This window comes from Ambystoma mexicanum, chromosome 6p, assembly GCF_040938575.1.
Source record: "Ambystoma mexicanum isolate Mex_15411 chromosome 6p, UKY_AmexF1_1, whole genome shotgun sequence".
Taxonomy (NCBI): Eukaryota; Metazoa; Chordata; class Amphibia; order Caudata; family Ambystomatidae; genus Ambystoma; species Ambystoma mexicanum.
In genome coordinates, this window is record NC_090935.1 from 963,302,094 (window position 1) to 963,329,971 (window position 27,878).

Below are 27,878 nucleotides of genomic sequence, written 5' to 3' on the forward strand. Positions count from 1 at the left end.
GACTGCAGTTCTGTGGTGTGGCCACCTGAGAAGATGGCGATGTGGCAAAATAAGTCACGCTTACTATACATGCTGGGGAGGCAGCTCACTGTATCTTTAAGATGCTACCTGTGGTAGATGACTAATACGATTGGTGCACATCCTGTCTTGATGACATACTTTAGTCCACTCGTCAATGTGGACTACAAGAAATTCGAGCTACGATAAGCTGTTTAGAATCTGAAGGAATTGGGGTACACATTTCATTCCCACTTTCAGACCCTTGCTCTGAACTGTGCTCTGAGGGGCAAGGAGAAGGAAACCTCTGCATGGATCATCTGATGAACTCTGGCGCTCATTTGGTGACCTCTGTAACATGATACTGCAATATCATGGGTTTACACTGATGCACATCCTGGAATGAGCAAAGTTGCATGAATTGGCAGCATCATGTGCCAAACACATGGTTGAGGCCCTTTGGTCAATCTAAATTAAGGAGGTAATTATAACTGTTCTTTTATAACATGCTAAATACCAATGAGTGGTTTCTAATTGCAGGATTGGGATTCATTCCTGTTTTGCTCTGCGTTGTCTTGCTTCCAAGACAAACGTGCTGCCCCTGAGCTATCCTTCCTAAATGTAGCCAGTGCGGGACAATGCGGGAAAAGAACAACGCGAAGAGAGAGATGCCTACAAATGTCACAAGAAATCTTCAAGACGTGCTTCCGCTGTGGCACATGGCTGTCCGCCTAAAGGCCTGACCTGCAATCGTGGAAAACTCAATCACGTTGGCATTCTCTATGGATCGGTGTCACAAGGCCGAGACTTATAGGGGACAGCCCGGTGGTCAGCACGTAGACCCAGAGTAGATGCAGTATCAACACAAGTTCCCTCATCGAACCAAAGCAGTCAAAGCAAAGACAAAGAAGCTGAAAAGGAAGTCTTCTTTATATCAACAGTGTTTGGTGTATCATCTACCAAAAGAACACCACATACTAATAGGAAATACCTTGCTCCCAGCCATCATATAAACTGGGACATCTAATGTGATGTTGGAATCGACCTACTTGTAGCTTCCTCCACTACAATCACTGAAAGACTGAGCTGTCAAAATATACACCTATGGTGGGACAATCCTGCTTCCAGCCAAAGGAGCATTCATTTAGGAGACCTCCTACATGGATGTCTCGATACAAACTAAGTTCTTTGTGACACAATATGGGAAAAACGCCCTCCTCAGCTGTGAAACTGCTGGGCTCTGTTTAGCTCAGTTCACATATGAAATGTATGAATGAAGAAGATGTTCTGAGTTATTTTATAGGTTCTGATGTTTATTCAGAGGAGTGGGATGCCTGACGTAGTTGTCTGTCAAGCTTCATATGGATCAAAGCATATGTCCAGTAGCTCTATGGCTCAGATGAGTGCCATTCCACCTACATCCACAGGTCCAAATAAGAACTTCTTAAACTAGAGAAAGAAGATATCATTGATCAAGTATTGGGGCCAGCACCAAGGGTGTCAACAAGGGTGATCATGCAGAAACCACAATAACCGGAAGCAGTGTCAATCTGCACTGATATGGGAATACTAAGCAAGGTGATCTGCGAGAATGACAGTCGTCCCCTGCTGTAGATTACATCCTTGCAGATTTGCATGGAACCTGCACATTCTCAAATATTGCCCTCAGTCAGGGTTACCATCAAATACCACTACACCCTGAGTCATGTCACATCACAATGTTGTTGTCTCATGTTGATCTGTTTCGCTATAGGAGCCTCAGCTTTGGGGTGTTATCCGTCACTGAAGTGTTTCTGCGCATGATTTCAAGCATCATCACAGACCTGCTGGATGTCATCAATGTGAGTGATGACATTCTGGTATATTCATCAACAATGAAAGAACATTTAACCTGGCCAACCAATGTTTTGCAAAGACTCCAAGATCAGGGACTGACACTGCATGAGAAGTGTGAATTCCTCTGTGACATACTGAAATTATTTGGGGATGTTTTTCAGGCGAGAGCCTCTCCAAGAATCCAGAGAAGGCGAGAGATGTCAAGGAAGTGGCAGATGCAGGCTCTCATACCGAACTGCACCGCGTGCCAGGAAGTATTGTAATGGGGTGACATTGAAGAGGCAGCATTCCAAGCTATGAATAAGGCTTTCGCAGCAGACTCAACAATGGCGTTCTTCTAACCTAACTGCTCATCAGTGCTCATGGTTGGCGCCAGCCCAATGGGGCTAGAGGCAGTGCTTCTACAAAATCTTGGTGGAGAACGCCAATGCCCATAGAATACGCCAGCCATGCCCTCACCCCCATGGAATGCAACTATTCACAGATCAAGAGGGAGACACTGGTAGCAGTGTGGGGTAGTCAACACTTCTAATATATATCTTTGGCTGGCTCATCAATGTAATAACAGGTCATAGGCCTCTAATCCCCATCATGCAACGGTCATCGCAATACTTGCCTGCCAATATTGAGCAATGGCTTCTGCAACTTCAAGAGTACAATATACTCTTGTACTATCAGCCAGGAGGTGGCAACCCAGTGGATTTATTTTCTTGACATCCCATGGAGCAACCCAGTGAAATAGCTGTGTTTGAAGCCATAGCAGAAGCTCATGTCTACACCATTTTCACTGTAGCTATCCCCAAATCTATGTCAATTCAAGTAATTCCATTGGGGTGCTGGAAAGGCATTCCCTGACAAGTTTGTGGGGAATCAGAAAGGAACTGTCTTGTGCAGCAGAAGGAGTCCTTTAGTAGCCACATACTGGACATCAAGGGTCCACCAAAAGAAAGACCTGACTGCGGGAAAATGTTTGGTTCCTGAATCTGGAGGATAAAGTGGAAGACTTTCTCAAACAATGTGTGTGGTATCAAGCAACTGGACATTTGGACAAAGAACCGGTCACTGAAGACCCATAATGAAGCTTGTCCTCCTGGCATGTTGTAAACCTTGGCTTTGTGACAATATTAACTGAACAGCACTTCCTTGTTATCCTGGATGAGGTCTCACATTTCCAAGAGTTGCAATTCTAATCCTCCATGCATGTCCAAGTCGTCCTGCCTACGCTAAAAAAGATGCCAGGCTTCCCGAAGATGATTCATTTGAATTCTGCAGATTTGTGCAAGACCATCATATTTTAAAATGAAGAAATAGACTAGCTTGGCTAGTACCAATGGAGATGTGAAGAAACTGATGCACACCCTGAATAAAGTCTTCTGAATTGCCATTGTGCAAATCCTTGACCACCTTTTTGCGAGAGTACCTACAATGTCCTTATTCATCTACCTCCATTGAGCTGGCTAAAGTCCTACTGGCTCGCAAGGTGAGAGAGATAATCCCATCACACGGGTCAAGCCCTGCTGCCACCAGAGATGTACATTGAGTAAGATAACAGTAGGAGGTGGCTAATACGAGAGAGTGTGAAGAGACTTACCAAGACAGGGACATTGAACAGGGCTGATCAGGTGTTGTCGTGCAACAGAAATCCCTATCACAAACTTAGCATAGCCATTGAAGTGAAGCCATGGGTTAGGACCTTCATGATCAGGGCCAGTAGTGGGCATTGCCGAATAACCAGAAACAGAGCCCACTTCTGCTGGCACTCCTCTGAAGGACCTCACCCACATACATCTGCCCAGGATAAGGTACACATGGAACTGGAAGAGCCAATGAAAGAGGAGGGTGGAGAATAAAACAAAGCCCAAGGCTCCATGAGTGAAATCCAGGGAAATGTGAGCTCCTTAACTGTGAGTAGCATGAAGCAATGTCTGGATAGTGCACCAGAGGTTGAGAACACTGGTCCGCAAGAAGCAAGATCCCCATTCAGCAGAACAGGAAGATGCCAAGCAAGCTCCATTACTTTGAAATGCATGATGAGTCTGGAAAAGGCTGAAAAGGACACCTGCGTTATTGGTTATTGTGATTCATTGCCATCTGGCAAGGGTGTGCAAGCCCTGGCTGCATAATTAAATTAATTAATTAAAATAAAAAAGATTTCCATCTCTGAAAGAGTAATCTGCTGATCAGATTCCCCTTTCATAAGCTCCATGTCAAACGCATAGTTAGTTGCCTGATCTGCAGTGCTCTCTCTACCAATGACACAGAGCAAGTACAGAGGTTGCAGGTGGCCATTTGACAACTTTAGTGACAGCCAATTCTTTGCAAAACATGGACTACATTTGAGATATGCACCCCTGTTTCAAAACTATGATGATCATAAGTAGCCCACGCTGGTGGCAGGGTGAACTCTAAATATAAGCTATGCCTACATTAAGGCATAGTGCATGGCACTATTAATGATCATTGCAGGCACATCCAATTTAATATCACAAGTGTCAACTCCTGTGAGCCAGGTCAGCTGTGGAAGGTTATGTGTAATCTGGCCAGACCAGCTGACCCTGCCAAATGACATGACAGGCCATGTCTCTTCTCTGATTTCTTTGTGATGCTAGGTAACTCCCTCCTACAGAGACAGCCATATATCAGGCAGCTGTCCTGGCCCAGGCATCAAATGATCACAACTATTCAAAGGCAGAGGCCACAAACCAAGGTGCTGAATATCTAAAGGCCTTTGATCCTATTGAGAAGTGAAGCATGTGGGGTCACTGTTACAGGAGATCTCTGTACTGTGAGTGAAGACTTCCACGATCCTAGTTATCTCTGCCTCTGTCTCCTTCCAGTCCCCTGCACTTCCTCTAGAGCAAAGCATTTTGGGTGTGATATCAGAAGGGCAAAGACTACTAATTTCAAGAGCAGGGATTGGACCACTTTAGTGCAATCACCTGTGAGCTTTTATCTTTAAATTTATCTTTTAAAGAAGGGGTCTCACACCACTTTTTCTAATCATCTTTTGGACTTCAACTGTTGAAGACTTTGAAGACTTCGATTGGACCCTGCTGGGAGAGCAGTCTTTTCCAGAGTCCTAAATTTGTGAGATGAGGCAGCAGTGGCATAACACAAGATGTGGGGGCCCCCCTGCGAGCCATGCTGAGGAGGCCCCCCAACTCAGCAACAAATCAAAGGTCGCGCCACACTCTGGGCCAGCCTAGATTATCACACTTGCGCAATACGCACAAACGTGCTTGTGAACGGATATGCCGCACACTGCACTAGGAGAAAGATATACATATGTGTTTTAATATAACATACAGCACACTGTCTGAGAAAAATTGGCTAAAAAGCCAGAGTGTTTGCAATTGTTTTGTAGGGTAACACCAATCCAATAGATGCAAGTCACCAACAGAGCACAGTAACATTAAAGCGTTGCTATTAAAAATGCCATGCCACAATGAAAACATGTCCAACTGGCTGCACAAAGTAGACCAGTGTCGACATGTAATAACAATATAGTAAAGTTTGCCAGGCCACATTTAGACATATTTAGACTGTTTGCACCAAAATGGCAGTCGAGGCAATAACACTCATCAATAATAGAACACACATTCAAGCCTGTGTCTCTGTGGCTTCTAACAACACGGCCAAACTCTTTAAAATCTGAAAAGAACTGGTCAATCCTGTTGAGGTCTTTACATCTCCTGTTCCCTCCCAGGCCCTCCGTATGGCTCTGTCATCTCACTTCTACGCTAAAACTCAGGACATCCTGTCCTCCATCTCCTCTTCCTCTTCCTCTCTCGGCCCCCCTTTGGCCATCTCTACCTCTCTTCCTCCTTTCTCCTCTTTCTCTCTGACAACACCTGACGAGGTTTCTAGACAAGTGTGATCTAACAAAGTGTCATCCAAACAGGTGCTCTCCTGCTCCACCAGAACCATCAAGAACCATATTGACACCCTCGCTCCAGCCTTGACCCATTTCTGTAATCACTCTTTCCCCTCTCCCGTTAAGCACTCCCTTATGCACCCACTCCTCAAGAAGCTTTCTGCCGATCCTGCCTGCCCGGCAAACTATTGCCCAATCTCCATCACCCCTTTCCTGGGCAAACTGTTGAAAAGCTGGCCATCTCCCAGCTTACTCTTCACGCGGAATCTGTTGGTTGTCTCCATGACCATCAGCCGGGCTTCAGTGCCAGAGACACGGAAACTGCTGTCCTGAACACCTGTGAAGTTCTGCTCTCTAACCTTGATTCCAGAATTCCTTCTGTCCTCATCCACCTTGATCTTTCCTGTGCTTTCGACACGGTCAACCATGCCATCCTGATCAATCCTGATCAATCCTGATCAATCGACTCCATGAGAACCTGGGCATCACGGATCAGGCCCTTGAGTGGCTGACCTCCTTCCTCTTGGACTGCCCCTCCCAGGTCCAACTTGGTCCCTTTCTCCCCACTCCATCCTCTCACTCTGGTTTTTCAACCTCTGTGTGGCCCCTTTGACCCACCTGATCTCTACATTCTCCTCTAACTTTCAGTGTTATGCGGATGACACTCCGCTTTTCTTCAGGCTCCCCTCAGACTCCTCTCATCTCTCGCTCATTCCCGACTGTCTATCCGCGATTCAGGATTGGTGACTTCCAACTATCTCTGCCTTAATGTCAGTAAGATGGAGATCCTTCTCATTTGGACTACTGCCCCTGCTTTCCCTCTCTCACTCTGGTCGCCCGCCTAGGGCCCTCTTATTTCGCCTTCCTGTGAGGCAAACAACACTGGTGTCATCTTTGACTCCACTCTCTTTCTCTCCTCACATCCCCGACGTTGCCAAGAAGTCCCACTACCAGCTGCTCCTCCTCAAAGGGACTCTTCCCTTTCTCACTTTCCCCCAGAAGCTCACTGTCTGCAGAGCCCTGGTTCTCTCTAGGCTGGACTACTGCAACAGCCTCTTTCTCAATCTGCCTTCCTCTACTATCCAGCCCCTGCAACTAATCCAGAAAAGGACTGCAAGACTTATCCTTGGCCTCAAGCACAGGATCGTATCTCTCCAGCCCTGAAATCTCTCCACTGTCTCCCAGTTGCTGCAAGTATCAAGTTCAAGACCCTTTGCATTGTCCACAAGGCTTTCTGGGCCCAGGGCCCGCACTACATCCAACGCTCTCTTCCAAAATATCTTCCTTCTCAAGCCCTTCGCTTAGCTACCTACAACTCTCTAAGGGTTAGACGCTTCTCCAGGAAGAGAGTGGGGGGTAGATCTCTCTCCTCTACAGGTGCCTCCCTCTGTAATAGCCTCCCTGCCCCTCTCAAGCTTTAGCAGACCACCTGAAGTTCTGGAAGCAGCTCAAAATGTTCCTCTTCTCCTCTGCTTTCTCTCTCTCCCTCCCCTGCTGGCCTACCTGACCTACCTGTCTACTGTACTAACTGTTTGCTTGGCTAGAGTCTCACTGAGTTTAGACTCTTTCTTGATCAGTCACCCTTGCACTGCCTCTGGTCCTACCATGCACTTAGGGGCTGTAACTGTAACCCTACAGTCCCTTGTTCTCCTTGCACTACCCAGAGCTGTGCTGCCCTGACAGCACTTACTCAGAGCATTGCTGCCCTGTTTTTCTCCTCCCCTCTCCCTTGCACTTCCCCGTCCCTTTCCCCTTGCGCTTCTCGTTATCGCACTTGCACGATCTGAATGACACAAGGCCTAGTAAGATCATTTGTCTTGTCCTTCGTCTATCTTGTATCCCTTGTCTTGTCGCGCCTAGAAACACTTGTGTGCAGGTGTGTTATAAATGACTTATATCATATCATTTGATCACAGATGCCCAGAAAAATATACAATGCTGCAGCAAGAAACGGCTGACTGGCAGCACCCAAATGGCAGTCTAGCCAGGTAATTCACTTAGCAGGCCTGCTTTATCATAAATGCCCCATTAAAAAAAGTCATACCAAACTGAGGAATGACTAGACTGGCTGCACCAAAATGCCCCTCGAGCCACTAATACCACTTATCATGCCTGCTTAGCCTGGACATGGACAGCCATTATAATTTGTCGTATAATCCTGCCCCCCCACACATCCCCTCTCCCTCCCACCCCAACCTCCAAAATCAGCTCCTTGGCCCAGAATTACCTCCATGTCCCTCTTCCTTGCCCCAGAGCTTACGGTTGAGGCTCCTTGCCTCATAGGTAAGTACTGGGATGAGGAAGAGTGGGACTAAGAGTAATGAAAATTACAGGTAGCTAAATCAAGCATTACTTCCATGTACCTCTACCTCATCCCAGTACTTGTGTATGAGGCAGAGTGACTTACACACAAGTACTGCCTCATACACACGGGGACGAGGAAGAATAGGGCTAGGAGTAATGAAGATTACCAATAAGTAATCCAGGCATTAAACACAAGTATTGGTGCAACACCATTGAAGTGACTGGGATTCAGCACTCCCCCCGCCCCCTCTGGAATGTTGGGCTATGTTGACTCGACCTGACCTTCAGAGCAGTTGCCAGACAGAAAAGGACACAGATGTTAAACGTCACCTGGGTTTCTCTGTTAACAAGAACTCACCAATTACTAACATAAAGCAATTCACTGTTAGCACCTGCATTCAAATGCCAAGGCAATTAAAATCGTGATGTGGGTTTAATACTTGCATGCCAGGGGAGTGATTGGAAGGGTAGAGAGGGAACAGGAGACCACTCATTCTCACAGCAGTCCATAAGTGGGTGCTTTAAACCTTAAAGGAGAGAGTTAACTGCGTGTAACATTGAAGCTGCACTAGAATAGTCTCATAAAAATGCATAAAGAAATTAGATGACCCAAACAAATAAGTTTGCCCCTCCCCCACCGCCCATGAAGTTGGCACCCCTCCCAACATTTGAAGGGTTAGCCCCCGAAATGTAGGTTTTGTTGTGCCCCTGAACGCAAGCACACACACCATTCACCATATACACTCACGCACACCCAGCCATCCATACATTTAAGTGTGCATTCTTTCACCATATTGGTACACCCAGGCAGCCATCCATACATTTAAGTGTGCACCCTTTCACCATACAGGCACACCCAGGCAGCCACCCATAAAATTACGTGTGCACCCTTTCACCATACAGGCACACACACCTAGGCACCCACCCATACATTTAAGTGTGCACCCTTTCACCATACACTCGCACAGGCAGCCACCTATACATTTAAGTGTGAACCCTTTCAACATACACTCACACACGCACACATCATGGGGTTGAGGGGAGCCCTAACACTTAAAAAAGAAACTGGGCCTCATTACAACTATGCCGGACTGTAAACATCGGTGCTGGTAAGCTCACCGGCACTGTTGTTTCCAGGCCGGCATATTACAACTCTGTGGGCGGTTGCCGTCCTGCCCGGCAGGTCAGACCTGCCGGGCAGAACGGCACCCACCTGCATAGTTGTCACGGAAGCACCGGCACCGTTATTATCGGTGCCAGTGCTTCTATGGTCCCCATTCCCATAGAGTCCGATAGGACTTTATGGAAATGGGGACTTACCATTTGCCGGTGCCTGATTTCCCAGATCGCCGGGGTTGTAATCCCCTGGTGTTACCGGGAAGTCGGGCGCCGGTAAATCATGACGGGTCTGGCGGCAACCTGCTGGTAGCAATGGCATGATTGCCGCCAAACCCATAATGAGGCCCATCGTTTCTTTTTGAAGTCACTCTGACCTCATAAAGAAATAATTTCTGTTACAGAAATAATTTCTTTATAAATGCAGAGGGAATTCAAAAAGAAAAAAAAAAAAGATTTTTTATTTGAAAAAAAAATATATATTTTTTTTCTACAAGTGGGGGCCCCTCCCAGGACATGTGCTGGCGGGGCCCCCCCCCGCACCGCGGGGGCTGCGGGGGCCCCTGTTATGCCAGTGTGAGGCAGGTGTTTCAAGGCAGAAGTGAGCTACGTCCCCTAACCCTCCCCAGGGATGATTGGGGGTGAACCTGCTTCTGGAACAAGACCTGCCTCCCTGCCAGCCAAAGCGGTACCCAGAAACTCACCATGTTGAAAGACACCTGTAGTTGTGTGCCAGCCTCCCGCGTTTTTGTGAGCCCGAGAACAAGGACCCATCTTGTCCCTGAGCCCCTGGATTGGGAATCAAAGCACCTTGAGAGCCAAGACTGCCGGTATCCTAGTGTTTTTTCACTGTTGAACTGCTTGGAGCTTCGGTTCAAGAACTGCTCGACACATTTGAACCACCAGCCCCTCCGGTGCTGCTTTTCGCACTCTCCCAATCGTTGCGTAATGTCAAGTCTGGTTTGGCGCTGCCAGTCCACCAAGATCTAAATAAATGTACTTTCGACTCCTAACTGCCCTCTTGCTTCACGTCTGGGCCCTAGAGACTGGGTAGGTCATTTTAATCCCTTTTGCAACCTCAATAAATATCACTTATGAACATTGTGTTCTTTTAATTGCCCTTTTTCCCTGTGTTCTTTACTCGCGCGTGTGTTTTTACAGTGTTGTCTAGTTAGTTATTATTGTATATGATGTGTTTGATTAAAGTATATATATACTTTATGAACCCTTGATTGGACATTCTGTTATTTTGAACTGTTTGGGTTGCTACTGAGCCCCATTCATACTCTTGTTAAGAACATAGCCTTCCCTTGACCCACTTTACCACAAACCGCAAAGGAGATATATCTCTTAACTGTGTCTGTTTTAACTTTATGATTGTGTTGTTGGATGAATCCTGCAGAGTCCTCACAAAGACCCTGCCTAAAGTCTCCCAGGTGGCCAGGGAAAGGCAGACGCTTCTTGATCCTGACCCTGGAGGTGGTATTAGCTGGGAGGATCGCCTGGGAGGAGAAGGGCCCCAGGGGAACAGGAGGACTCCATTGGGTGAGACGCAGTATTTGTCTTCCTCTAGTAAAGAAATATCAGTGATGCCAACATTTGTAATGGCTTGCTGTCAGGAAGAGTGTTTTTAACTTCCCAAGTTTACTATCTTAAAACATTCATAACCTCCTCTGCATTGGGAGAAATAAATCCCCTTTTAAAACGAAGGAAACGCATAGAGGTGAAAGTTCCCATGACTCCCAGAGGAATAGTAAAGATGAGGCTTTAACTATTCCCAATTTAGGCCCTAGACATCTCTATCCCTCTCTAAAGCTAAATCTTTCATTAAATCATCATGATACTCCCTTTGGGAATATCATTAAATAAAGAAATTAACATGGTGGTAATATTCCCATGGGAAAAACTGTTTTTTGCATTGTTCGACTCCAAGTCCCACAATTCTCAAAGTACTGGGACAAAGAAGAGAGATGCAGAGGTATGAAACTGCAAGTGCAGTTAATTAGTGAAAAGGACCCACACCTGAGGGATTCTGGAGGCTTAAAAGGCCCCCTCAGGTGCCGGCCACGAGAAAGGAGAAAAGCAGCAGCAGGAGGTGGAGTAGCCGTGGTCCCTCTACGTTGCCGCCATAGCAGATTCTGGAGGAGAGCAGAGACGCCGGGACCACTGTCGGAGATCCACCAGTTGCCGGTCTTGAGAGGGTCTCTTCCTCTAGAAATTCTAATAACAAAGGTTGCACGGCAGGAACACCAGAGAGCCTCCGCAGCAGAGAACGCTCCGTTTGCTAGTGGCACAGGCCGCAGGAAGCTGAAAGATGGAATTGGCCGGCTATGCGAAGAAGCACGTGCAGAAGACCTGGAGGCAGTGGAGCAAGTGGAGGCACACGCCAGACCCTGTGACTTCACTACAATATTGTGAACCCGGAGCACTCCATAATCGCCCGATTGCCAATCCAGGGCACTAAGCCTAAACCTGTTGTGAAGAAAGTGCAAAACCAAACATATTTTGAATACCGAACTGAAGTAAAGCTGAACACTAAACTATTTAAAAACCAAGCTGATGTAAAGAGGAGGAAGAGGCAGAATTTGACAAACAGACCACAAAGATATGGTTTTTTGGGACAAAATAAAAGCCAAAAACAAGAGAGGGAGAGAGTGAAAGAAACCAATACAAACAGCTATTGCCATAGCCAAAAGAAGGCAATGCAGGTTAACAAATCTAATGTTTGTAACATCTGTTGCCCATATTTAAAGAAGCTCAAAAGAGAAACTGGCTTAACCCCACATTCACAAAGCCAAAGAAGTGTTAAAGTGACACTGAATAATTGTCAGCATTTGGTTAACGCGGAAGTGGAGAAACAAGAGTGGCTGGTAAGTTGGCTTTTTAATAAAAGACATCCAGGAGGGGTGGAGCTTAACCTGCATTGTGTTGGACAAACACAAGGTGTACCAAACTTCACCCGTGTGTTTCTTGTTTACCCCAAAATAATACTTGAATTTGAAGTTGTGGAGCAGAAGTGGGGAGACAAGAATGGCCGGATGGCTGCCCTTCTGATAAACGACATTCAGAGGTAGTGGCGCATAATTTGCCTTGCTTGTAGCAATCACCAGGGTGTAACAAATAGCACAAGTGTGGTTCATGTTTCCCTGGAAGACATTCTTAAACTTGATATTGTAAAGCAAGAGGTATTGCTAATCTGTCGGAAGTTAACTTCTACCACAGAAGTACTTATATTTAACAGTTTATTCTGGCCGGGCAGGAGAGTACACCAGGTCAGAGAACTTTGTAACAATGTGTTCTGTTCTGAAAGGAGAGTACACCGTAGCAGAGAAATGTGTAGTAGTAGTCCTTGCAGGTGAGTGGATCAGGTGGAAATTGATGAAGAACTGTGGTTTGGTGGTGAAAATTCATAAAGAAGAAGTGGTAGAACGACCACTAAGATGTCTTTTTGAAATATTACTGAATCATCCTAACAAACATACATTGCTGAAGCAAGTGTTGTGTAACCTGCTGCAGAATTATCTAACATTGTTTAAGCAAGTGTTATGCAAGCTGTTGCAGAATAATCCTGACAAAGACAATTTCTGTTGATCCTAATGAACTAAGAAAGTGTTCTTGGCTTATAAGAAGTTGTTTTGAGTTATTTGTGTCACAAGTGGAAAGAAGAAAAACCTTATTGCACAATTCTGAAGTATTGGAAATGTAGTTGTCAAAGTGGAATCAAAAGAACTTTATTGGAACTTTGTTACAAGACAGGATTTCCTTATTCTTTTGGAACTGTTGAACAGTATCCTGTTTGAATCTGTGGAAGGGGAATTCACTCATTTTATAAGGACAGACAGTTCTCCTGATGCAAACTTAACTGTTATTGTTGTTGGGTTTTGAAACTGCCATATATTACCTTGTTGAGTTGTTGTATGCACAAGTGTTGTAAGGGACAGAACCCTTTTGGTAGAGTGTTTCCTTTAGTTTATTTTAGGCATGGAAATCCTCATCAGGGTAGGTATAGTGAGGCGTTTATCCAACCTTTTCAGTTAATAAAATGGCGTCTTTTGAACCATCTTCACACACTTGTCTGCCACACATTTCCGACCCATTACAGTTGGCTCTTGGCTTGTAGAAGTGTGAGGCCTTAGTAGGCACTCTAGCCTCTACTCATCCTTGTACTCCTACAGAGCAGAAGTCAATTCCTCACAGTTATATTGTTGGTTTTGCATTTGTTTTGGGGTGTGATGTTGCAGGTGTTCTGACGATCTGGATGTTAGTTAACTCCCTGGTCCCATGTGCATGTGTGTAGTCATGTGCTGCACGTGGTGACATCAGAAAGGTCGGTGCATGAATGCTAATAAAGTGGGTTGTCGTGTGACCCTGTGGAAGTCTGTGCCAGTATTCCTCTGTCTGTGAGTTGTTTATCACGCTGCTTCCATACGCCCAGAGCATGGTACATTCACGCCCCAGCATGCAAGATATTGGGGGTTTGTGTGATTTGCTAAACTGCTACAGGATCCCATTAGACTTGAAGAGGTGTAAGCAGGGAGGAAGGGAGAGGTGAGATGGCATGCAGAGGGAGGTGGAAGGATGCTTGAATTGTGAGCAGTAGCCGTTGTTAAGCTCTCTTATATGTAATATGCATCATGTGATTAAATGTGCAATGCAACTGCAGCTGAAAGTCTTCTGCTACTTGTGTTGTATGTCGGACAACACGGACTACATACAAATACCTTTCAGAGGCTATATAGATTTATTGCAGATTAGAAGGCCCTGCTCACCTCTCTGAACGCCCACACAAATCACAATCCTCTCCAGCATGGGTTGCAGAGTATGGCACATGGCTTCCACATGGTGAAGTGCTGCAGAGCCACCTACAGATGGAAGGGGAAGGAATTTCATAGACACATGCTGTGGTCTACCTGTTTAAATAACATGCATGGAAACGTGAAGTGTGGTGTGTATAAAAAGGCTAGATACACCACTTACCTGGAGCGCTGAGTGTTCCTGAGTAATAGCTGACATCTGGAAGAAGAATGTGTGATTGCGAGCATTGAGATGGATGATGCAGTCATTCAGATGACCGATTGGGTGCAAGCAGTATATAGTGGCAATAGTCCTGCTAAGGTGAGGGAATAGATGAAGATTGGTTGCCCTGCACAAAAGGAGATTGTGGACAAATTCTAGGCTTTTGGGGAAGACGAAATAGAATTTTCAATAGGGGACAGATCTTTTGTCCAGGGCCACTAATTGGTTCCACCAGTAGAATTGAGTGCCAAGATCATCCAGTTCCCATGAGGGTAATCCAACTAGTACAACAATCAAACGCAAGGCGCGGGAAAGATATTGGTGGCCAGGTGTGAATTCCAGAGTGGATAAAATGGTGTAAAGGAGTGTGCGTCATACCTTAATAGTAATATGTCGTTGAAAGTGCTAAAACAACCATTACAACCCCGAGAGATGCATGGGGGCACATCAAAGCATCTGCGACGCAATGTCTTGGGGCCCCACACAATGATGGGGCAGAGGAAGACATTTGCATTGGTGATGATGAATCACTACACTAGGTTACTAGGTGGCCAAAGGCTACATTGGAGAAGGTTACAGTTGAGGAAGTGGTGGAGTTCCTAGAAGGCCTTTGGGATAGAAGAGAATCCTGATAGATGATCTATGAGAGCAGCCCACGGTTTAGGTGCAAAACAGTAAAGAAATACATTATCAGGCAGAGAATCGCATTGAATTTCAGGTTAGTATGTCACTCTGAAAGCAATGAGATGGGTGAAAGGCTAAATAGAGTGGAGTCTGACATGATTGAACAAGCCCTTACCAACAACAGTGTAGTGTGTTTCACTTTAGGACCACCACGATGCATGTTTGCTATTTTTCCTAGTTTAGACTCATGCAGGGGAGGGAAGTAAATTAAACCCTGTGAGTAGAAAACTACACAAATAATGCAGGTAATGTGTTGAGTGAAGTAAGGGCAGTACACAAGAGTTGAACAACCATTACAAAAAAAGCGTGTTGTTAATGGACACTACTAGAGGATATAGAAGGGGTCAAGTGGGGAACCAAGGTAGAAAATCGGGAGGTCAAAGTTTCCAAACCAATGCAAGTGACCCAGGGATACAGTAATGCTGTATGCTTGTGGAGTACTCTATATGGACTCTCAACTGGGATTGTCAAGTGGAAGGGTGCGAATAGCATGGGGTGTAAACGGGCTGGAAAGGTGTGTCTGGTGTGGAACGTGACCTGGAAGGTGGGGAACAGAGAGCGGTGAGTGACAGTGGAAGGGAGAATGAAAGTCCCACCCCTTTAATTCAAGTAAGTGAACCTTCTTCAGAGGCTGAAGGGGAGATCAAACATGCATAGAGATGCAAGAGAGGAAGACAGTGAACAAAGCAAAGGAGGAGTTGCAAGGCGGTTGCCGAGCAGTAACAATGACTACATAATAGCTGAAGAGATAAGATGTTAAAAAAAAGAATAACAACCAGTGGGAACGAGGTCAATAGAACCGCGCTCCACAGTAGAAGTAGCGTGAGCTATAATGTCAGGAGATAGAACTGAGGGTGATTCTGTTCTAGAATGTGAGCAGAGGCACTGAGACTGACACATAGGCTATGGCTCCAGCGCAGGGTTTTATGCAATCAACGTGTTCAAGTCATAGTTGCCAACATGATCCATTCCATTCTGTGGGTGCTTATCCAGTCCTGATTTTCTTTGCATTCTGGGTCTTGTAGCTCTGCTTTTACCATTATAAAACTCGGACTACAAGTCCCAGAATGCAAAGAAAAAACCACGACTGGATAAGCACCTACAGACTGGAATGCATCATGCTGGCAACTATGTCAAGCCCATCCTGGACTTTGCCTCCTTGTCTGTGGCCAAACATTACTCACATGTGTACTCTCTGAACTAATATGGGGGCCTTTGGTCCAGGGTATTTGTGAATGTGGCTAGCCGTTCTAATCCCAACCAACTAGGTGTAAAGCAGTGCTGTAGGGTAGAGGTCCTTTGCCAGTTACACTAAATGTTTTCCTTCTGTTGTAGGTGCTGTACCCCTGCTGTGGAGCATGCCTTCTAATCATCATGGTGGCAAGGGAGGGCCTGAAAAGTGCAAGAAAGGGAGAATGTTTCGGATCTTACGACTTTGCTGCTAGGTCCTCCACATTAAAGTGCGTCACTAAATTGATCAAAAGTCATCCATCAGTGATAGTACACGATGCTAAAACCTTATGCGGGTATGGCCTCTACAAGGCAATGGCACTATAAACCTCTTAGGTTTATCATCTGCTGCAAAGATCTCTGGATAACCCTCCAGTCAGAGAGTCAAAGGTGCCTGGGATGACTCGGCAGTTGATTCTTGTGGGGTCGATAAAATGAGTACCAAGTGTCAGGGGAGAGTCCCTGGTCTCCAGCTAGAACAGCACGCACGGGTTGCACCAGTAACAGGCCAGCACTTTGCTTCAACACATTACTAACCCTCTGGAGTGCACCAGCAGCAGTGGGGCGCAATACAGCATGCTTCACGCTGTGTGCAATATGGAAGAGGTGCACACACTCTAATGCAGGACTGCTTCTGCCCTGACAGTGTTGGCGAATATTCGCCTGCCTACGTTTTGCTGGAAGGGAATGTAATGTACTCTTAACTGTTCCCCCAATCGGGGGCAGATATGGTCCCTGTAGTTGTGCTGTGAATGTACAACACTTTCCGCTTGGCACACATGCATAGGGTCTAATTACCTATATGCATGCTCTAGTAACACAAGACATGCACCCAGTCAAGGGGGATTCCCCCACTTGCATCCAGTACTTCCACATGCAAATAACGACATGTCCCTCTCTCAATGCACACTCCTGTCTTTGTTCGTTGGCTTCAGGTATTACCTTTATTTATTTATTTATTTATTTATTTATCTATCTATCTATCTACTTATTGATACACTTGCAGCCGAATGGCTTTGTATATACAACTTAGGACAAGTGACAATTAAACATAGATTACATACAACAATGGTCACAAAAGAACAATTGATAATTTAAAAAACAAAAATACAGCACTGATGTACATGGTAATAAAAACATAAAATGTGTATCTAATTGCTCACCGTTAGGGAGGTTGACTGATTAAAACCTTATACAAAATATCAAATGCATTCAATATACTAAAATAATGAAACTCAAGAGAATAATGATTTAAGAATATCAGCGCGTTTCCAGTAAAATTTGACCATGTAATACATCATATTGTGATCACAGCCATCTAAAAACAAAGACCGTAGAGAAGAGAGATCAGCACAGTTGAAGCCACTATTATAGGATTTAAGATGGCTGAACCGTAAATGATGCAGGCTCTCAGAGACAATCAAAAGATGTTCAATGGTTTCGATAGCTTGGGTGCCACATAGGTGACAACATCGTAAATCTCATTCTAAGCCAAGGCGAGCACTTTTGATGATCAATGCTTCACTTATGTTAAACTTTAGTAACAAGTACTGTCTGGCTACGGAGCTATTAGGATAGGCCACAATGTAAGAAGGCTTAATAGGGCGTTTAGAAATATGCTCACAGAACGAAGCACTGTTACGTTTGGTATACAGGATGGTTAGGTGTTGTTCCTTACTGATCGTGGTCAGTCTAGATTTCAAGCGAGATTTAACCACATACACTTCTGCTGCTGCAAAACAGTTGATACACCCAACATGCCACTTTATATAGAATGAAAGCAATGAGCCTAACGTCCCCATTGATCTACAATTATCAATCACAAGGCATGCACTTAAAAAGCTCACCATCATTGTGCCGTTATACAGCCTTCGGAGGTTGTCATAGAAACTAACAGTTTTCACTATAAAGTCACGCATAATACCATTAAGTTCAAATTCTAAATACAGGTATTAAATGGACAATGTTTGTGGCATGCAGAGCAGGCTACGCAATATAAAACTTTCAAAGCGTTTTAATGCTGCAGCAAATTGGTGCCTCCAAAACTCAATTCCGTAAAAAAGAATGGAGCTGACTTTTGTAGAGTATAAGAGGAGAATAGACTCTAAAGGGAGACCTCCTTGACGACCTATAAATTGGTGGATAGCCCGGACGGCTCTACTACATTTGATTTTAATTTATGTCCAGTGCCTCGCCCACTTTAAGGTATTTTGAACGTAAAGCCCTAGATATTTATAGGAAGAAACACATTCAAGACGGAGGCCATTTTGTTTGCAAACAATGTTTTTATGCTGACGAGAAGTGGGGGTAAATGTCATTATCTTACTTTTCTCAATGTTAACTGGTAATCCATTAGTAACCGCATACTCTCCTAATGCTGTGATCAAACTTTGTAGCCCTTTAGGGGTATGGTCTATTAAAAGGAGATCATCAGCGTATGATAACCAACTAGTAAGATGGCGGCCCATATTCACAGGGCTGGTATGCAAGTTATTAAATGCTATCCAGACGTCAGCCAAGTATAGGATAAAATGCTTGGCGGCCACAGTGCACCCCTGCTTCGATATGTGGGCATGAGATTAGTCAATTTACCCTCTGCATCTAGTCTGATCCTTACTGTGGTGTTTGTGTATAGTAACATCAACATCCTGAGCAGACCTGGAACGATGTCCCATCGAGTCAGCTTTTGCCACAATTTGCTTCCCATAACCGAATCAAAAGCTGCAGAGAAATCAATAAAGGCGCAGTATACTGGAGTTTCTCTGCATGTCCAAGCATATTTTACCGAAGTGACAAGAATCAGCAAGTTGTGGGAGGTATAGGCTTTCTTAATAAAGCCCATTTGGTTGGGACGAAGTATTCTCGGTGATCCAAAGGTTTAACTCTAGGAGAAGAACCTTAGCAAACAGCTTAGCAGGGCCGTCTAGCATAACTAGCATCCTACAGTTGGTAGGCGCGGTCCACAATCCTTTTTTGTGAACCGGGAGAATATGGCTTTCTCGCCATGTTTCGTGAACACAGCCAGTGGAGCCTAACTGAGTAAATAGGAGGTGTAGTGCATGGACCCACATCCTTGGGGATGATTTGATGAGGGCATTACAGATTCTATCGGGGTCTGCCGCACAAGAAGAATTTGATTGTTCAATTATGATGATTAGGTCTAAGGTGGTCACCTGGCAGGTCCAGGTAGATGTAGGGAGAGGGACAAGGTCATCATTGGGTGTTGTCAAACCCAAGGTAGATGCAATAAGATGCACCCAGTCTGGCTCCGTGACACCATTAATGCGTAGGGTGATCTTGTTATTGCCCCTCAGCACACTCCATATTCTTGTGTTATCTTTTTGGGTGGGTAGCAAGATGAGCAATTTCATTCCATTTATCCACATTACATTTTCATTTATATTCCTTTAACCATTTCCAGTAATTTTGTTTAGCCGCTCTAATGTACCGGCTAGTCTTTTGTGGAGAGAAAGAACATATAGTAGTGTATAGAACAGCATCAATTTTATCTCGAAGTTACCGTTTGGCTAGTGCAATCATAGGGGCAAAGTTCATCTGATTTGTGATTGACTTATTTGTGCGCTCAGCAACTCTTTTTATTGCCTCTGCGGAGTGATGGATTATTTGATCTGGTTACTTCAACTAGAAAAAGCTGTAACAATCCCTGAAGTTGGGTCCCTAACAAGGGCATCAAAATGCGAGATAAAGATTGGGATTAGGGTCTCAGAGGTTGTTGTTGCCTTTGTTAGTTTCGACACATTCTGTCGAACACGATTTCCGTTCGGATCGACATATATGTCTCCGTTTGAGTCCTGGGAGTGCTCTGTTTTAGGGCCATTTATATGCGTAAGCAGGGGGCACAGCGGAAGGTGGTTGCTTTCTACTCTAGGAATTATGGCCATGTCTTTGACAAAGGACATCCCACTCAGATTTGCCAATATATAATCAAGAGTTGAAGATGTTTTGCCACTTACACGTCTAAAAGCCACAGGTTCATCGCCTGGACAGAGAGGTGTATAAAACCAAACTCGTCCAGGAGTATCACCATGGCTCTGGCAGAGCTTTTAGTCGAGGCAAGTGATTGAGTGGGCATCGACCCCTGAACATAAATGTTTGCAGGATTGGTCAATTCTGTAAGTGAATTAAAATCACCCACTATCCAAATTGGGAAATCTCAATTGGAGTTTTGCAGGATAGATTTCACTACTGCAACCTTTTCGAGAGTGGCTATACTGTTTGGTGGGTCATATACATTGATGAGAATTAAACTCTGTAGTAAATATTGGAGTTTAACGGCCAACACCATGGAAGTAGAGCCTTCCAAATCAGATAGTGACCAGGGGGATACCACAGAAATAAGCAATCCGCCTTTGGGGTGGCGAATTGGACCTTTAGAGGCTGGCTTCTGTAAAGTTGCTCGAACATCAAATTCAACTAGGCCCTAAACCATGTTTCTTGTATTGCTGTGTTCGAAAAGTTAGACATATGAGATATAAGTCCATCATAGCTAAATAGGTGGGCAAAGCCCCGGGTATTCCAAGAGCAGACTATCTGTACATCAAGACATCTTGGGAAATTGGGTTTTAAAGATTGACGGTAGCCACTGCCAATACCCTGCATCAGAATCTAACGCATTAGAGGGTGTTTGCGATTGCGCCCCTGGCATGGGTTTGGTTGATAACAGATTGATAGAGGTAGATCTGCTAGTAATCAAGTTGGGTGAGGGGCAAGAGGGCGGCGTCCTAACTTTCTTACACACATGTTGACAACATGAGTCATTGGAATATGGTACAGTTTTAACTTGATTGGTAATATTGCTACTTGCAGGTTGGGCCGCTCTGGGTTTATTGTTCGGAACTACGCTTAAGGCTATGTGTGCTCTAGACTTAATAGACGGTATCTGAGTAATTGTAACTGCCACGCTGTTGAGAGGCGGCAGATAGATATGTGTGTATATAGATTGTAGTTGTAACGCTCGATGCAGCATTACATCAATAACGTCAGTTTTCATCTGTTGGATAACAGATGTCGGCACAGTTCGCTTGGGGGTGATGGAAGTCCACATGTCTGTCAATTTGGGTTGACCCAGTTGAGGGACACCTGGTCTACCAGTCGAGGCAGATCCAGCTAACTCTTCCTGTTGGACGGGTGCTTGGTCACTAATGGTTGGTGCTAGAAGATCTGTCACGAGAGGAACTGGTTGGGTGCACTCATGTTGCAACCCTACACCAGGCACAGGACAGGCTTGGATATTGAAAGCAACAATCTTTGCATGATTACTATTCTCAAAGATTACACAAGCATTGGCGCATGTTCGCAGTCTTTTAGCATACATGATGGCCTGAGATATGACTTTCTTTTTCGTTTCATGAGTATAGATTTCACCCGTGGATGCATCTTGGGACTATTGGACACAGCAAGGGTAGGTGCCTTAGGTAAGTTAATAGCTGTGAACAATTGCAGTTTAGTAATGGATGTTGTAGACACCGTGGGCTCAACGGCGTCAGTATTGGAGCATTGGTCTTGGACTGGCTTCCTAACTCTGTTTATACTTTTATGGAGGAGGAGAGATTGGAGATCTAATTTATTTTCCATTCTCTGACATTTCTCGATTAACATGCGTAAGAGACGTTCAAAGGCCATGAACATCTCGTCTAATGACATACTGGAGGTACTTGTGTCATCGAGACTCGAGGGGGTAAGGGGATGGGGAACTTTACATGGGGAAACCGGATGTTGTTTCCTGATCCGCATCTGGAAGAGGCAGGGTCCTGTCTCTCAGACCAAGATTATCGCTAGACTGAGGGCAGGAGATGGGTGGGGTGGGTGGCTCGGGCAGGGAGTGGAAAGAGGGTCACGAACTAGGAGGGACAGTTGGAAGAGGGGTGGGGTTGCCACAAGGCTTACTATTAGCTTCAAATTTAAATGTGTGTCCCTGTTGAGAGGGGGAGAGGACAGGATGGGATGGGAGGAGTTGTGGCCAGGGCCCAGATATTCGACATCAAGGGGTGTTGATGTCAAATCAAGCAAATTTACTGTGTCTAGGAGAATAGTTGAATTAGTAAATGTGGCTGAGTGAATCACAACTGTTGTTACTAGCGCTGTGCTAGGGGCAGCACACAGTACCAGAGAGTCAACTGGAATAGTAGGATACGGTACTGCAGGTACTGTGGGTACTAAACACTTAGGGAGATCCACATTATCACTGGAGGATGAAAAAACAGCACATTTGGGATCAAGAGTGCTCATTGGCAACGAGGGGTAGGGACAGCAGGCTGGGTGGGGGAATAAGATTATTAACCAGCTTTGTCCTGAGACAGCTCAGTGATCGACTAAGATCAGCTGTCACGGCCTGAGCTGCAAGCAGTACAACATTGGGATTCGGAGGGGGGGATTATGTGAAAGTAGGTCGTTAGTTTCTGATTTTTGGTTCTGAGGACAAGGGTGGGTAATTATTTTGGAGGGGCAAACCCTGCGGCACCGCCTCATTAGTTTCTGTTCATCGTGGGCTTTTACTGTTTATGCCGATATTACAGGGGGTGTCTTGTCTGACATGATGGTATCAGCGTGCTTGCTCACTTCACAGAATAAGGAAGATAAAGTTTATAGTAAGGAGGTTGGTGGTTCACAAGACGTTCACACTACACAGAAGAGTATCTCACCTACAAATAAGCAGTGCAGCTGGAGGGGTTTCACAGCCAGCGACGGAAGATGTGATGGAAAGCAATAGCAACAGCTGCAGTTGAAGGGAGGTGCAGCTAACAGACTGAAGCTAGAAAGGGGACTAGATATGATAAGCCTAAGAATTATTCTCATGCACCGCTTATTACATTGCCAAATACTTTTTGGCTAACCATTTCAAATCGTAGTAATGGTGACAATAGAAACAAAAGCATTTACTTTTACGTACTAAATGGAATCCGTGCATAAAGTTACAAGTCTTAAACATCACTTATTGAATCACCTACATTCAGAGGCGTACACATGGGAGTCGTAACGAGCATGGTAGATACTATCTAAAGACGACAGAGAAAATTTGGGAGGGTTTGCTGCTATCGCTGGAGCGATCCAGCAAACAGCAAACAGCACTTGACAAAGCACTTGTGCAAATGCGCGCGCGTGGTCCCTTTTGTGGAGACTTCTGGGAAGGGGCAGAGCCAACGTAAAGATCACGTGCAACTAAGTCCCAATGTGCACCATTCCTCTTCAACGACACTGTTGTTGTGGCCCCTCTCCACATAAACACTGGTTTTCTCAGTGTTGGATGTCCGTGCAGAAGGATTGCTTGCGTTTCCCACAGAGTCCTGATTCCCGTTTCCTTACGCCGTATTCACATACACAAAAGCTATTTTTAGGTATCACAAAAGGGGCCACTTGGCCCAGTCAGTAAAACTAGCTTGCAGCCCCTGCAAGATCAACAGAATAATGAGATGTTCACACAGTGGCTGCAATTTATGTAACTATGCCATAAGTCTAATTAGTACCCGGCGAGGGACAATGAGCTTGTAACAAGCAAGATCATTGAACCTTGCCGGGTCGTTACCAGGGTGGCAAAGCCTTTGTCGCGGCACCCCTCCCAGCCGTGCCATGGCCGCGGTGGAAAGGGAGAAGCAGCTATGTGTAGGCCCTTCTCCCTGTTCCATGGTGACCATCTTTTTTGTTTACTTTTTTCTTTGTTTTGCAATGGTCGCCATGGCAAAGGATAAGAAACTATTTATAGTTCCTTTGCCCCGTTCCGTGACAGACATTTATTTTCTTCTTTTTTACATTTGCGCAGCTCCAAAGGTGTCGCGCAACTTTTAAAAAGTCACTATTAGTACCCAGGTCTAACTGGCAAGGGTACTAATAGCAATAAATGTCTTGCCGGGGGGGCATTACCATGCCAGATGATGCCCTGTGTTATGTTGTGAAAGCGAGTGCGCATACGCGAGACTCGTTCCGGGCCACGCATGCACGTATGTAATAAACGCGTCCCGTACGGCAGTTGCCGCCAGGACTTCACAAGCAACAGACGTGTCGCTGCCTGTCTGTGTATGAGAGCTTGTATGTGTGCGAGTGAAGCGGGCCGAGGTGCAGGCTTACGCTCAACATTGGCGATGAGGACGGCTGCCAGGAGAAGGCTTATTGTTGCGCGCGAGCGTAACAAACACACGCAGCCCGAACCCAACACGATAACGGGCGGCCATCTTGGATTTCGGCTCATGGTGTAGTTGCGGCCCACGAGGGTGCTTGTGCAGTACGCACGGGCTGGAAAAAAAAACATTTTTGGAACCTTTGTGGTCCTCCAGTCTAGGGGGCCGCGATTTTGGCCTGAGAGGCCTCACTATTCCCTGCATGATGGAGTGCCAGCTTCTCAAGCCCAGGATCCCAGCTACTGTGATCCACTGAAGGTGGGGCCTACTGCAATTTACTGTCTACACACCCAGGTCAGTGGTTCGCGACGAAGGGGAGTCGTGAAGAACAGGTTTGCGGCCTCGATCTTGTAGCGAGGTGCCTGTGCGACCTGCGAGAATGGGTGACAGCGATGGTGAGGCTGCAGCACTGGTGAGAGCGGCACGGCAACAGCATGGCTCATTGGCGCCTATGCAGGAGTTCGACACCTCTGGCCCACCCTCCAAGTTAGGGCCTAAGTGGCTCATATGGATCAAAAAGCTGGACATATTTTTCAGAGCGACAGGGGAGGATGATGACGATGCAAAGTTCGCAACGTTGCTATGCAGGTACAGAGGTGTTGCGCACATGAGACTCTGAACCTTCAAGTGGTGACTTATGCCGCCGTCAAAGAATCACTTTTTTTTTTTTTTTTTTTTTTATTAAAATGTTTTGTTTGATTTTACAAACTTTTCATTTCTTCATAAAAAATAAAATACAACAAAAGAAACTAGACAAAGTGACATTATAAAATAGGAATCTCATATAATCCTTGTTTCTGCTTCCTTCGTGCGTTTCAAATGTCATTTGTTAATAGCTATCCAGAATTTAATAATTGTTAAAATTAACTTTTGATCTTGACCTCTTAACAGATTGTCCCATCTTTCACTGGTTGTTAGTTGTTTATTTGATATACCAAAATAGTCTCTGTGTAGTGATCTTTGGTCTATCAAGGCCGTGCAGACCATAACCAAATGAAATAAAGTTTCTTTGTTGGTTGCAATTTTGCAAAAACGGCAGTATGGTGTTATTCTGTTTGTTTTATCAATCATAGCTTGATACTCTTGTGTTGGTAGGATATTCAGCCTAAATCGGAAGAACAGGTCACGGATATAGCAATCCGGAAAGATGTTTAGATAAGCAGGTAATTCGTGTAAGGCTCTTGATTCTATTTGGCATTTTAGATGTCTTTTGTATTGGTCTTGATCACCGATGGTTTGGATCCAGTCGTTCGTCTGAATTTTGCGTTTGGCATATTGAGGTCTATTAATTAACATTTCCTCAGATATATCGCCAGCTTGCATTTCCATTTTAATTTTAGAGCTCCATTTTGTAAGTGCTGTGATGTGGAAAGCGGTTTTTTTTTCTCTCAATATTTCCAATGACGGGATCTTATCTTTTGTGATTATTTTTCTAAGAAGGTCCATTTGCTTCCATAGAACGATGGATTTAATGGATTGGAGAGCTAGTTCGAATCGTATTCTAGCCATAGGAAAGGATCTTGGAAGGGATAAGGTTTTTCTCCAAAACAGTGCTTCATATCTAGTCCAATTAATGGATTCATAGTTGATGAGGGATTCAGAAGCATACGATAGAACAGGAATTACTTTTTGTTTGTAGAATCACTTTATCCCACTGTCAAATGTGGACTTTGACAGGTTCGTGATGTGCGGGGAAAAACAACACGATGATGAGTCCCTGGACCAGTTTTGTGCACAACTGCGTCAATTGTCGAGCACCTGCAGGTGGGACAATGAAGAGGTGATGATCAGGAACCAGTTGATACAAGGATGTAGTTCCAGCAAGCTAAGGAGGCAGATCCTGTGAGAGCCGGGCATGACACTGGCACAAATCCTGGACAATGGCAGGGTATACGAGCTCGCGGAGAGCAGAGGAGCGAGAATGGATGCTACCGCATGCCCGAGCAAAGGAGAAGAAGCATTTGCCATAGGGAAGTCTACCCCGTTGAAAGCCCACTAGAGCCAGAAGCGCCAAGAAGCATCTCCCGCACAGGGCTCCCCAGCAGTATGCCAGTACTGCGGGTACGATTTGCCACACACGGAAGACTGTCCAGCGAAGTCAAGGGTATGTGGGAAGTGCAACACGCCTGGTCACTACGCGAGGGTGTGCCGAGCGGCAGCTCCGGTGACGACGTACAGAGGACCCGCAAGGGCGAGTGGGAGCAATTCCAGGAGGCCGCAGAGCGTAGCCACGCTGGAACAGGAAGCACAGAGACTAAACATTGCGGAGGAGGAGGAAGACGACGAAGAGATCTTCTTCATTTCAAACATTGTCACGGGGGCCAAGAGAAGGAGGCAACCCTCCTGCGTCGTGGACATTCAGGGCGCCCCCACACCTGTACTGATTGACACAGGGGCCTCAGTGTGCGTGTTGGCGACGGAGCACTACATGGCGATCCTGGACCCACCGCTGCTGGACAAATCAAAGGCGAACATCTACACGTTTGGTGGTGACACACCCTTGCCAGTACAAGGTGTATTTGTCGCACCAGTGACACATGGCCCGAATGCAATTAAGGCGCGTTTCTACGTAACCAACGTCAGTCCACATTCGCTTCTGAGCTGCGCCGCATCAGAGGCCCTCAACATTGTGCATTTTACACTGCCGGTTTATCAGGCGGACATTGAACAGCTCCTGAGCAGGTTTGCAAACATCTTTCAAGGGGTGGGCAAACTCAAGGCGGCCCCTGTGCGCCTACATATTGATGAGACGATACAACCTACTGCGCTCAAACACCGGAGGATACCCTTTCACCTCCGATCGCAAGTGGAGAAAGAGCTGCAGACACTAATCGAGATGGATATCATCGAGAAAGTCGAGGGGCCCCCGCCCTGGTTATCGCCCATTGTAGTAGTGCCCAAGTAAACAGGTGCTGTCCGCATCTGTGTGGACATGCGGCTCCCCAATGCTGCTATAAAACGAGAACGCCACATCACGCCTACGTTGGATGATATAGTAAGTGAGTTGCAAGGGGCCAAGGTATTTTCAAACCTAGACCTGCAGGGCGGGCATCATCAACTAGAGTTCCACCGGGACTTGCGATACATAACAACATTCACCACCCACAAAGGGCTCTATCAATTCCAGCGACTCAGCTTTGGCGTGTCCTCTGCCGTTGAAGTGTTTCAGAACACGATAAGAGGGGCACTAGCAGGCCTGAGGGGAGTGCTCAACATGAGCGACAACATTCTGGTGTTTGCGTCATCGCAAATGGAACATATGAAGCGGCTGGAACTGACCCTGCAGAGACTGAACAAGCTGGGCCTGACACTACATTGCGGCAAGTGCGAGTTCTTTCGGGATCGCATTGAATTTTTTGGGTTCATCTTTAATGCGAATGGGATATCACCTGACCCGGAAAAAGTCTGCGACATTCAGGAGGCCGCTGCGCCCGAATTGCCGACAGCGGTGTGCAGCTTCCTCGGAATGGTGAACTATTGTGGACATTTCATAAAAGGCCTTGCGTCACTATCAGAACCGCTCCGTGCCCTGACAAAGAATGATGTGCCATGGACGTGGGACAAAAAGGAGCTAGAGGCGTTCCATGACATAAAGAAAGCACTCTCGGATCAGGACACTATGGCATACTTCGACCCTACAGCTGAATCAGAGATAGTGGTGGATGCCAGCACGGTGAGGTTGGGAGCAG

The 27,878-nt window shown here is 45.7% G+C and overlaps 1 protein-coding gene across 2 annotated transcripts in view; it reads left to right on the top strand.

The window, feature by feature from the left end:
* The window catches only part of LOC138510112 (zinc finger protein 474-like), a 435,594-nt gene that overhangs the window by 231,761 nt on the left and 175,955 nt on the right, over positions 1-27,878 (top strand). Inside the window, exon 4 of one of the 2 annotated variants that reach the window (XM_069625569.1) lies at positions 16,163-16,306. The exons of the other annotated variant lie outside the window; for it this stretch is intronic. Within the exon in view, the coding sequence (XP_069481670.1) occupies positions 16,163-16,272 (110 nt within the window). The 3' untranslated portion in view covers positions 16,273-16,306. Of the gene's footprint in view, positions 1-16,162; positions 16,307-27,878 lie in introns of those variants that run through there. 2 annotated transcript variants of the gene reach the window in all.